The 12902-nt window shown below is 44.5% G+C and overlaps 2 protein-coding genes across 31 annotated transcripts in view; one reads left to right on the top strand and one right to left on the bottom strand.

Moving 5' to 3' along the window:
• Nucleotides 1-10798, top strand: part of Spata6l (spermatogenesis associated 6-like) — a 51875-nt gene extending 41077 nt beyond the window's left edge. For 21 of the 29 annotated variants that reach the window (XM_087575098.1, XM_087575097.1, XM_087575102.1 and 18 more), the window contains one exon: nt 230-402. Coding sequence is in view for 6 of the 29 variants with exons in the window: in XM_087575121.1 (XP_087431247.1) it covers nt 230-239 (10 nt within the window). In the remaining 23 variants the exon portion in view is untranslated. Of the gene's footprint in view, nt 1-229; nt 403-5671 lie in introns of those variants that run through there. The other 8 variants (XR_015632390.1, XR_015632378.1, XR_015632385.1 and 5 more) reach the window with 2 other exon arrangements.
• Nucleotides 10000-12902, bottom strand: part of Slc1a1 (solute carrier family 1 member 1) — an 81146-nt gene continuing 78243 nt past the window's right edge. The window contains exon 12 of one of the 2 annotated variants that reach the window (XM_087634993.1): nt 10000-12290. In XM_087634993.1, the coding sequence (XP_087491119.1) occupies nt 12044-12290 (247 nt within the window). In that variant the 3' untranslated portion in view covers nt 10000-12043. 2 annotated transcript variants of the gene reach the window in all.

Below are 12902 nucleotides of genomic sequence, written 5' to 3'. Positions count from 1 at the left end.
CAGCATGGGGAGGGAGATGCTCTCAGTGTCAGGGCTCTGCTGCTATACAAAGAGGGCAAATGCTTCCCCTTATTCTCAACCGGAGACTCAGAGGAAGGGGCTCAGAGAACAGGCAGTTCCAAGGCTGAGCTGGATCTAAGCTTAAGATACTTTGTTTCTCTCCCTGGCTGCGCCAACTACTCACCTTTTTCTCAATGCCGCTTGTAGACGTGCTCTTTAAATTTCACAGGGGAACATGACTGAAGGATGCAGAGCTCGCTCATGGAGACACTGACACACGAACAGCATCTGCTGTTGTCTGGGTTGACTTACTGGTGCCTAGCCCTTGTTAATTCAAATCTTATACTCGGTCTTTTGTGCCCAAGGTAAGAATTATTGATTAAATTCTGTCTGGGACTCTCATTCACTTGTCGCCTGGAGAATTTGTGTCTTCCACCGTGTTTATTTTGAGCATGAAAAGTAGAAAACATAATAGAAGTCTACCAGAGGCTTTTCCATTTGCAAATCATTTTTAAAAATTGTAACAAACACATTAAAAATAAAAAATATTGTAACAAATATGTCTTCCGTGAGGCAGGGAGTTGATTATTTTGGGAGATAACCTGATAAGTCAACTGGGAAAAGACCATCAGCTTGGCTTTCTCTTTTTGATAAATCTGAGTTTGTGTTTCATTTTCTCGTGTTAAGCTCGAATAGCATCAAGTCCTTTATTAGAGCCCAAGAAAAAGAGTATTAACATCTCAAGAGTTCAGATCTCATTTTATCATTGAATTTTCTGAGATGAATTTGCAGGAGGGATTAATTTCTGCAGTTTAAATCATTCCCTCTCCCTGTCTCCCCTTGATAAATTCTTAATAAATATAGATCAGAAACAAAATCTTCTTGCAAGCATTTTTTTTTCTAAGAGAACTGCCTTTAAGTAAATAGATTCCACAGAGAGTGCCACCCAGGCAGGCTGCAGGAGCTTTAGGAAATGCTTAGGCAATCTGAGGGAGCAAGAAGAGGAAGGAAGGAGCTGGGAGGGGCTGTGGGCGTGTTGTCTTCCTTCCATCCCATCATGATTTTTGCCTCCTCCTCTGCCTCGTTTGCTGCAGTTTGAATGTTTGTGTCCCCTTGAATTCCTAACTTGAAAGGCGATAGCATTAGATGGAGCTTGTGTGTGTGTGTGTGTGTGTGTGTGTGTGTGTGTGTGTGTGTGTGTGTGTGTGTGTGTGTGTAAGATAGAGCCCTATGGACAAAACTGTAAAAAAGGTCCTGGGAGCTTGGTCCTTCCTAACACACATGAGGGTACACTCAGTGAGGGGAACCAAGCAGAGGCCTTTAACAGATTACAAATTTGCCATCACCTTAACTTTGGACTCTCCTGTGAGAGACAAATTTCTTTTCTTCCTTTTTTTTTTTTAAATTGGATATTTTTTATTTACATTTCAAATGTTATGCCATTTTCCCTATTCCCTCCCCCTCCCCCTTCTTCTATAAGGGTGTTCCCCCTCCCCAAACACCCACCCCTTCCTGCCTCCCCACACTGACATTCCCCTACACTGGAGGTCCAGCCTTAGCAGGACCAAGGGCTTCTCCTCCCTTGGTGCTGAACAAGGCCATCGTCTGCTACATCTACAACTGGAGCCATGGGTCTGTCCATGTGTAGACTTTGGGTGGTGGTTTAGTCCCTGAGAGCTCTGGTTGGTTGGTATTGTTGTTCTTATGGGGCTGCAAAGCCCTTCATCTCCTTCAATCCTTTTTCTGATTCCTCCGATGAGAACCCTGTTCTCAGTTCAGTGGTTGGCTGCGCATTCACCTCTGTATTTGTCATGCTCTAGCAGAGCCTCTCAGGAGACAGCTATATCAGGCTCCTGTCAGCATGCACTTCTTAGCTTCATCAATCTTACCTAGTTTTGGCCACATATTGGGCAGGCTCTGAATGGCCATTCCTTCAGTCTCTGCTCCAAACTTTGTCTCCCTATCCCCTCCTATGAATATTTTTGTCCCCTCTTTTGAGAAGGAGTGAAGCATCAAATTTCTTTTGTTTATAAGTTACCTAGTTTATGGAGTTTTGTTTTACAAAATACACTGAAAACCTTTTAGTTTTTGTAAGATGCAACGAGAAACCAGGTTTGTTGTGGTGGCTTTTTTTTTTTTCTGCAGAAATTGGTTTTCGAAAGTAAATTGAGAAATAAATAAATATTAAAACAATCAAACAAAAATAGTCCTGGATCAAAATAAAACAAAATCATTTACTGTTCTCTCAGAATTTCAGCCACATAAAGGTGCATTCCACCTTTGGAAGCAGAGTGTTTACATGAACCTCTAAACGTTCACAGTTGGTTATTTTGATGTGAATTTTAAGTAGTCATCAAAAATAAATGCTACTGCTGTGGGACAGTTCTCAGAAGAGGGCCACCTACATAACAATGGAAGCTCGTCAGCCCTAAAGAGCTGGCCTCTCATTTCAGTTGTTAAAATATAGGTGGACCCATTCAGTATTGGTTTTCTTATTTTTATTTTTCCTAATTGTGTGTCTGACTGGTTGTGGGCCCATGAGGGTAGGTGCCTGCAGGTGTCTATCCCCCTGTAGCTGGAGTACCTGGCAGTTGTGAGTGTGGGTGCTAGGAATCGAACCTGGGTCTTCTGCAAAACCATCGAGGGCTCTTAACTGCTCATCCGTCTCTCCAGTCTCTGGCTTTCCTTTCTTGGGAGGTAAAGGGGGAAGGTTTTGGGCATGACTTCTTCATTTAATAAGAATATAAATGCTCACTTTTATATGAAGCCATTTTTGGTTTTGTTTTACTCAAACAATTACTTTCCCTTCTCATCTTCTGATCTGATAATTTCATTGTTTAAATTATTTATCAGGAACTGTTTGTTTTGTGGCGCCTTATGGGGCGAGGATTGATGTTGAGGTATCTTGCTTTTGGAGTCTATGATAGCACATACCATTTTGTGATGGTTGGGAGTTGGTTTGCTATAGGGAGAGCTGTCCCTGTGGTGGGTTGAACAAGAATGACCTGGTAGGCTCATATATTTGAAGGTTTAGACACCAGGGAGTGATGTCAGGATTAGTAGGGGTGGCCTTATTGGAAGAAGTGTGTCACTTGGGGGGTAGGCTTTGAGGTTTCAAAAGCCCATGCTAAGAAGAATGTTTCTCTCTTGGCCTGTGAATCAGATTGTAGCTCTTAGCCACTACTCCAGCTTCTTGTGTGCTGATGCTCCCCATCCTGATGATAATGGACTAAGCCTCTAAAACTGTAAGCAAGCCCCCCACTAAATACTTTTATAAGAGTTGCCTTGGTCATGGCGTCTCTTCACAGCAGTAGAAAAATGACCAGGACAGTCATTAAATATAATGAGAGTTTCTACCTGTCATATTTTGGTTTATAATGCCTTTCTTGACTTTCACAGTGGCAGATCTGACAAGTCCAGACTATATTTTATAAGTGTGTTTCACGGTGTTTGAGTTTTCCTAGTCTCTTGGTACAGCATCCGTTTTGAACCTGGGCCTTCTAAGTATAGCCTCTATACGGCAACACCATCTCTCTGTGCTCGCCTGACTGGCTGAAGCCTATAGGCTTTGAATTATAACAGAGATTTTTAAAAGGAGGCCATGAAGGATAATGTCTGACCTAAAATGGTTTGAGGTGCTAACTTGAGAAGCTCCATGTGTTACCTATGTGAGGTCAGCCTAGTCTGGATGTTGAGGCCCTTCTCAATGTGTCTATGCCCCAACCCAGGCTCCTTTAAAGGGATTTGTTGTGGTCCAAACAGGGCTTGCCTTCCGTGCATGCGGTTTCCCACATATCTGCTAGCGCTGTCAAATGAAACCTTCCCCTTCTTGATTAGGGTACCCATTCCAGCACCACTTGTGGTTTCAGGTCTTGTAGGGACCTCTTCTTTCTCTTTGTCCTGCTGACAATGAGAACTGCGACTTCTGCTCTCTTGATTTGGGACCCTTCTTCCCTCTACACCGACTCTGGATGTCCCAAATTATGGTGGTCAAGTTACTTTGTCAGAGGGAAGAACCTGTGCTTGGTTTCACCTTCAGAAGTGGGTAATTGGGACCAAACAAGTTCACAGGAAGGCCCTTTTCAGGACAGAACCTCTTCAGCAGAGCAGAGTGAGTGGTTCCAATCCTAGAGATTTCTACCTTGAGATTCTGGAGAACCTGGTAGCCAGGTCCACTCTGTCTGGATTTAAGACCCAACACCAACCATCCCCCTATCCCTTGTCTTTATTTTTAAAATGCCCTACAGCTCATAGTCAAAATCACCCCTCCTTATCCTCACAGAAGACTCCCTGCTTGGGCAGTCATACTCTGTGGCTTTATGGTCACCACAGCTTTGCCTTCTCTTTAAGGCTGGGTCAGCCATAACACAGTACAACACATGTGCTGTCTGGTTTGCTTTCCATGACTGAGGCGTTGGGAGGGGAGTGTTTCATCTCATCATCTTGTCAACATGACAGCACTGAGGTTCCCATGAATGCCCCAAAAATAGTGATCAGGATTCCAGAGCTTGTTGGCTTCAAGACACACATAGGTTGTAGCTCAGTGGCAGAGTACCTGCCTAACAAGTTCAAGACTTGAGTTCTAAGCCCAGCACTGCACTTAAAGAGAGGGAAGGGAGACATCTGGTAAAATAGAGACCTTGCTTTAGGCTGGGAGAGTTGAAGTATAATCTGTAGAGTAGAAGGGTGGGTGGTTTTAGGCCTTTGGTTATGAATGATTGGAGGTATTTTTGAGCCAGGCAGGGGGTATCATTGTATGGAGTAGCCTGGGTAGATGTGGAAGGGGCCAGAAAAAGGACAATTTTGGGGGTAATTTGGAGAACCTTGTCTTCCAGGTACCTTATTATCTGCCATGGGGTAGTAGGTGGGACCTGAATACCATAAAGGTAGAAGATGAAGGTTGTGTGTTCTACTTTGCAGGCCCCATATTTGTTCTCATGCATTCCTTTGCTTAACATCTCTGTTTGCCCTGCGTCCGTGTCCAGAAGTTTTCATGAGCTGTGAAGATTGAGCCCCTGGTTTTTGATCCAGGTTCTTCCACTGAAGGTTCAGACCTTAGACATACAGTATGACCTCATCACGTCTCAGTGTCCTCTAGAAAAAGGAGGTCGTGATACTGTCTGCCTTCATAATGTTGAAATGCAGATGACTCATTTTAATAGCATGTTAAATTAGTGCCTGGCACAAAAGCAGAACCCATCAGGTATTAGCAACTGTTATTTCCATCTCTTATGATCACTTAAGGAAAATATCATTTCCCCTCATTTTCTTGCTAAGGATAAGAAGGCTCAGAAAACCAAATGTCAGAGCCAGTTTTCAAACGCTGGTGGATCTTGTTTCCAAACCACAAGGTTTATCTTTTGTTCTCTTACTTCTTGGTTGGTTGTCACAAGAGCCTTATTAACTCCAAGGCTAGGATTGCTGGAGATCCACCTGAGGGCTAGAAAAACTCATTCACTTATCATTTATCTCAAGTGACAGGGTAACTCAGGTCCCCTCTAGTCTTAAGAATGAGGTTAGCCACCTCTTGTGTCAACAAAAGGCACTCTCTGTTATTTCCTGGACCTTGAAATGTTGTGTTTGTAAATAGCATTTTTAGGAAGTTCTCTTCTCCCTCCCCCAACCCCTGCCATTGCCCAGCAAAATAACCTCCCTGTTCCTTTTCCTTCAGGAGCTGACACTTAGATCCATGTTTTGAACTGAGATAAGGATCACACCTGTTTTAGTGGAATGACTTCCGGGAACAGAATGTGAGTGGCAGGTGCTGTGGGTGGAACTGCTTGACTCATTACGGAAACTCGTCATGAAAGATCATCTGACTTTGCGTAAAGGAAGTTCAACCCCGGGCGTATGATGGCATCCTTTGTGTGCTGGGTCATACTGCCCTACCCCCTGGTCAATCCCCTTCCACAGCCTTGTGGGAATCCACCACTTTCTAATTACTGTGTGTAATCAGGTTCCGACTTCGTGCTCAGTAGAGAGGACTAGATCCTGTGGTGAGGGAGAGGTCATGTCAGGCTACAAGATATGGCCTGTCCCCGATTGGAGTTTCTATCCTTACTAGTGAATAAGATGTTCTAAGTGTGGTTCTTGGAGGAACATTGCAAGCTAAGACTCGGTGGATGGATCTGTGATTTCAACCACAGTGGGGTTTGAAATAGCGGTGGCTGGGAACTGGAGAGAGATGGACCATGCATCTCTCCAGTGTCAAATGAGAAGTTCAGATTCCTCAAACCCAAATCTAAAACTACAGAAGTCTCCATGGCTACCTGGAGCTGTGCTCAGTAGTATAAAATAAGGATACAGATTTAAGTGAGGCCTATAGAAATCAATGTCATTAGTTTTTAGCCAAGTCTCATATTAACTTAGTAAAATAAGGTAATATCTGGCCATGTGATAAATGCTGTCATTTCTCTGTGACCCTGGAAAAGGGGAAGAGGACCAGTGATTTCCTTGGATGTTAAAGGATAGGAAGAATTTGGACAGAAATTTGGGAGAAGTGAGGCATTTGGAGAGAGGACATTGGGCTGTGGAGGGAAGAGGATTATCTATCCTCTGAGGGCATCTTCTAAAGTGTCTCAGATATTAACCCTGGGGCTTAGGACTTTGTGCCATGGACACTAAAGTTTAGGGGCAAGAAAGAGAGGACTTTCTGATGATGGTGCTTCAGAGTGCAGAAGTGGCTGGTCAGGCATGGGAGGAAATCACAAGGCAGCTTCTCTTAATGGTGTTTCAGTGTATGTGTGTGTGGTGGGGCCAGGATCCCAATCCTCTAAGGAGGCAGTGGGGCCAGTGGCCTTGGCTGAGCTGCACGGCAAATACGAAATATGTCATATGAGCAAGCATTGGCCAAGAAGACAATCACCTTGTAGCCAGAACTCAGTACACCAGCTCCTTCATTTTCAGTATCTGTGGTTTTTGTGAATCAAGATGAACTCAGAGGCTAGGAGGTCAAGAAAAGTCTTTTGGGAAAGGATTTTATTTTAATAGTCTCTTTTTAGCAGGGGAACTAGAATAGGAAATACTCGGAATACTTGGAGGAGGGGAAGGGGGTTACTGAATGGTACAACAGGGATGGCCAGGGGCGGGAGGCCTAGCTTTTGTTTATCTTTCTGAATCTCACTCTCATTTGGAAGGTTTCATTGTTGTAAATAGGATTTAGAGGATTATTAACACACAGGTTGTTTATTCAAGGATTAATGGGAAGAGGAAATGAAGGAACATTCCGGTTCCATTATTGTCTAAAAGGAAAAATCCTGGGCACCAACTTCAGAGTCAGCACGGTCCTCTCAGGGGTTCCCTCACTGAATGCATAGCAGGGGACTCAAACGATTGAGCTCACCTCTGTAAACATGCTCAGATCTGTTGGATTCAAAGGCGGGAAGAACCATTACTACCCAAAGATAAAGGGGGCATAATGGCTATGTTCTGGAAACTACACTCAGTTCGGGAGAGACTTCTGGAAAAGGTTCTGAGGTTGGTGTGGAATCAGTTTAGTTTAAGAGCCCAGGAGAAGTAGCAAATGGGATCTGGAGTTTGGCTGTGTGGTCAGGGCAGGAGACCTAAGGGGCCACCGACACGACCTGCCCAGATGCCCCCTGTGGCCATATGCTTTTGGTGATCATCTGTGTAGAGTGATAGTTGTGACAACAGATGGCTTTCTGGTGGGATGCACGTAGAACTGATTGATCCAAAGCTTGTTCACTCATCCCTCAGTATTCAAAGGACCCATGCACGTTTGGCAGAAGTAGAAAGAAACAGGAAGGCTACTTGGGAATGTGTCAGGAAATGCAGAGGGACAGGGAACTACAATATCGATCAATCAAAGGGGCTGAGTGCAGCAGGAGACAGGATACTGGTGACTGGGGAAATGCCTGTTTGCACTTTGCAAATGGAGCACTGGTTGCCATGGAGGCTTGGGAGAGCTGTGTGGGTGCTGCCTGCCTGCCTCTGACAGATATCCCTTGTGGGATAAGGGAGCTCTGATTGGAATACTTAGAGGGGACTTGAGTGGAGAAGGATAGGATACTAAGGATATCAAATCAGGCACAAAGAGGGGAAAGATCAAACCACTGGGTGAAAGGAGGTTCATTAACATTTTAAATGGCCTATTGCCAGAAATAGGAAAATGGGGAGAGAGAATTTGTCTAAGTAAATTCAGTTGTAGCAAATTAAATCACATTAGAAAGCACCAAGAACCTTGAAGGAGGACACTGGATGCTGTCATGCACCCCTAGAAAAAGACTTGAAGTCATGTGTGTGTCCTAGCTGGGGGAACCTGGGCAAGTTCTTAACGTCGGTCAGCCAATTCCCTCATCTGGAAAACAGCAATGGGAGGAGAGTTAAAAAGAACCAATAGGATTACATACATGTAAAATATTTAGCCCTTTGCCAGCACACGGTCAGCATTTGGTGTTGCAGGGATCATATTCAGTCATTTGAATCACTTTATCGAGATGTTTGTCATATATAATAAGAACCATCTGCACAGCCGGAGTCATCTGTGTCTATCACCTCAGAACAAGCTTCCCTTCCTCCCTTGTTATATGCTGAAGACCCTCTTAGCAAAACTTTAAGTATTGCAATGTAGTATTTTTAATTACAGGCATTATGCTGCAAAGTAGATTTCTACAATGATTCTTAAATGCTTCAAAATGTTCAGGCCACCCTAGACTTTAGTTAAAGTGAAGCACCAGCAATCCTGGCCTTTTCTGCCCAGCAGTGTCCTGGAATGTTGGAAGAATGTTGGTCCTGGAACTGAATTGCTATGTCCCCACCTCTGTTCCTTATGCGACCCTGGGAAAGTGTCTTAACCTTTTGTGCCAGGGTTTTTATTTTTGGTGGTCGTGATGAGGGGGATGGCATGTCATATTACGGGAAAGGATTACAAAGGTGACAAAGTACTGGAGTCACGTGCCCACAGGTTGTGTGCCTCTGTGGTTTCTTACTGAAAATTTGCTAAGTGCAGATGGGTATCATCCTAGTGCTCTGCCAAGTCCGCAGTACCTCTTCCCCCTGTCACAGAGCGAAGGCTCCTCACCACCATCAAACCCACTGTCGCTTCTGCTCCCCTCTTCTGATCACCAGGTCACACTATTTCCTATGGGGACTCTAAAAACAGAGATGGGTTTTTTTTTCTTTCTTTTTTTCAGAGCTGGGGACTGAACCCAGGGCCTTGCACTTGCTAGGCAAATGCTCTACCACTGAGCTAAATCCCCAACCCCCAGAGATGGGTTTTTAATAACCCAGAGAGCTTACAAAAAAATTAAAGTCATCTGTTGGCACTGGTAATGACACTTTGCGTGAGTATCATTTGGGAGATGGCTAAGCTCATGGGGCGGGCCTCTGCTCAGTTCCACGAGCTATTCCAAACTTTGTTCTAGATTGGTGTGTTGTTGGGAATTGTTTTTGGGAATGTCTCCACATTGCATTGCAGTCAAGACTCCCTCCTGTATTCCTGTGCCCAGAAAGCAACTGGCATTTGTATGGTGCCTTTTCTCAATAGGGTCAGGAAATTCTGTTCCTTTGGTATCTAGTACACAAATGAGTCCCGTTCTGGAGAACCTGCCGGTAACTGAAGTGCTCAAGTACAAGCATGTCATCTCTCTCAAGGGCAGCCAAATCCAGCCACTCATAATTGGCAGTCCTATTTCAGAGGGCAGAACTGGCCCTTCAATGAACCAAGTCGTCACGCTATTGAGATTCAGCTGACTCTAAGGATAGCAATTTCCAGCAAATACTATTTCCGATTAGCCACACACTAGGAGCCCAACTGTCCACAATGGCCCAGCTTTTCAGTCTTGTAATCCTCACTGGTGAACAAGAAGGATCAGTGTGTCTTCCTCAAGTCCTGACCTTTCATTCTGCAGGCAACAGAATGTTTCTGAGCCGATCTCTGGTTTTAAAGCCAGTGATCTCAGAGTTTTTCTAGCAGTAGCCCAAAATTTACCTTCTCACACCCACCCAGGTAAATAAAAGAACACATGAGAGACAGAAAGATAAGGGAGAAAGTGTGGGAGATGTTTATTGAGAAAAATGGAACGCGTCCTCTTGAGATAACAGCACAGTGTGTTAAGCAGCTGGTTACAAGGATGACCCCAGTGAACTCGTGGACAGCTCTGCCAATTAATTCAGTGCCACAGACGAGAACCACCTGATAAGGGGACAGAACCAGCCATTCCTACATAAAGTATTCATCCAACCTCATTTAGATTTAGATTTGCTTCCTATAAAGAATAGGGATATTTGTACTTCAAAGTTCGGAGTCACTGGTCACTGTGAGGGTCAGGCTGTAGCCTTCAGGTGGCCATGGTCAACACTCGTTTACCTTTCTGTTATCTTTGGCACGATTTCTGGCTTCTCAAATATAAAAGCACGGGTTTAAGATGAGTTAAGGGCACTACAGAAACATGGCTGTTCTGAATCCGTCCACATTAAGAACGAGTTTTTGTTGGGTTTTATTTACAGGATGGGGACAGAAGTGTAGAATTTTAATAGTCCATCTTCAGAAATTAGCAGGAGAAAGACAGGCAGAGGATTCTAAGCCACAAGGCCGAGATTTTCAGAACAGTCTTCTCCAGAGACAGACTGAAGCATTTCCCCTGAACCACTGGTATCAGTAGCTTGTGGCCCGGCTTTTATGGTTTTTATTCTGTAAGAATTCAGCATAGAGCTGGGCATGGTGGCACTTGCCTTTCAGGCCAGCACTAAGGAGGCAGAGGCAGGAGGATCTCTGTGAGTTTGAGGCCAGTCTAGTCTACATAGTGAGTTCCAGGATAGCCAGGGCTATGTAGACAAACTCTGTCTCAAAAAACTAAAAAAATAAAATAACAAAAGCTAAAATAAAAAGACTACAGTATTAGAATAGCTTGGTCACCTTCCGATGAAGCTTATTCAATTTATGCAGCCCATTTTGAAACAGCTTAGGTGATGGCTCGCCACTGCTGGTTTGGCCCTGGTGGTCAGAGAAAACCAAGGGCAGAAAGGTGACAGCCTTGTGAAGTGGGCCTTGAAGTGTACTTGAAGAATGAAGCCTTCTGTTGCTATCGGAGCACATCTTGCCTCTATGGTCCCTTTGTAAATGTACTTATTCCATGCCCGACAAGGGTTTCCCACCCTCCAGGGAGCTTGACCTTAGATGTTGTCAATGGATGGCTGGGCCACCCTAGAGTTTCTGCTTTAGGGCTTGAACCACAGTAACCCAGCAACTTGATTTCTCACCCCAGAGCGCCTGAGAGCGTCCTCGTGAGCTCTGAAGCACAGCAAGGCTGGAGCTAGAGCCCTGATTCAAGTACAAGGAAAACGTCTCGTTTCACATTGATAGTTCATTACTGATCTCTGTCTTGAAAATTACATGAAAATAATAAATATACACACATATACATATAGTTCTATACCGAACACTGACATCCAGCGTCCCAATACAGTACATTGAATAAAAAACCCTTCCCTTCCCCTAAGCCCCACAATATCTTGAAACTGTTATTGCAGACTATGCTGATCCTTTTTGCTTTTTTTTTTTTTTTCCCAAAAGTAGTTTGAGAGTTGCTGGAGATGAGGTCAAAATGGAAAATTTGGCACTGGTTGACTGGGTGGGGCTTTTGAGCTGAATTATAATCTATAAAAAGTGAGAAGGCAAAGGAAGCCCCACCAATAGAAAGCCTGAGTAAAAATTTGTAGCCAATAATATTGTTTAAAAACCCCAAATATTGGTCTGTGCTTGAGAAAGCAATTTTTCTCCCAGACCCATGACCTAATCCTAACAGTTACTACATCATATACTTCCAAACTTTGTTTTACAGAATTAGAAAGTCCGGATAACACAGCTTTCTTAATTTCCCTTCGGTTCATCCCACCCCACGTTCCCAAACCCAGAGAACAAAGGCTATAGAGCCAAATATAGAAAATAATCTGGAGGTCTGTTTATCAAACTAAATGTACAGTTGATTCTTCGTGTCCTTCTCGCTCCTTAACGCTGGAGTTGGCTAAGAGATGGCTCCCTCGGAGATGCCCTTCACAGTCCCAGGCATCTGAGGCCAGGCATCTAGAACTGCGAGGTCTGAGTGAACGAGATGGTGTCAGATTTGTCTACCGAGAAGCCCCCATTGACGTAAGACTTCTTCGTATCTGAGTCTTCATTATCCAGGATTGTGGGCTCCAAGGCAAAGGGGTTCACAATGTTGACTTCAGAGGAGACATCCACCTGCTCCAGCTCCTTCTTGGACAGCTTCTCCACGATGCCCGTCCCAAACGCATCACCCAGAACGTTCACCATGGTCCTGAACCGGTCCCTGGGAAAGAGACAGGAGAGTCAGAATGGGCTGATTTCCTCTTCCTTCTCCATTGTGTGGAGAAAGGAAAGGTTCTGATGTTCAGTTAAGATCTAAGTCAATGCATTTGCAGACTGCCTGGCTCAGCGCATGCTGCACTGGCCTGGAGCAGAAGGTGGCTTCTAAAGGGCTGAATAAAAAAACGGGCGCCATTTGGTCTGTGCTCCCAATAAGTAACAATGACATCTCAGTCTCCTGAAATTCCCTCTCTTCTTCCCAAATAAGAATGGTGTCTCCAGATGGACACAGAGGGTATCGAGGAGGGCTCAGAATTGAGTAAGGTTTTGAGCTCTGACTTTTTTTTTGTGGGTTTCCCAGGTGTAATGCCCAGGGTATTAGGAGCTCTCTCTTGACTAAGGTGAGAGAATCTCAGTATTTGGTCTGGCTTTGGATGGTGCCAAGGATGTGGGCCTCAGGTGTGTCCCCTGTGTACTCATTTACCAAATAAGGTCACTCCGTGGACAACCTGGCAGGGACAAGGAAGAACAGTGAGGTCCAAAAAAAAACCAGGCTATCCCGGAAGTGAATTCCTCCTTGATTCACCCTCAGTGTGACTTAATCTCAGGCAGGCCA

The sequence above is a fragment of the Rattus norvegicus genome, chromosome 1, assembly GCF_021556685.1.
Source record: "Rattus norvegicus strain SHRSP/BbbUtx chromosome 1, alternate assembly SHRSP_T2T, whole genome shotgun sequence".
Classification (NCBI taxonomy): Eukaryota; Metazoa; Chordata; class Mammalia; order Rodentia; family Muridae; genus Rattus; species Rattus norvegicus.
This window is presented reverse-complemented; position numbering and strand designations above follow the sequence as displayed.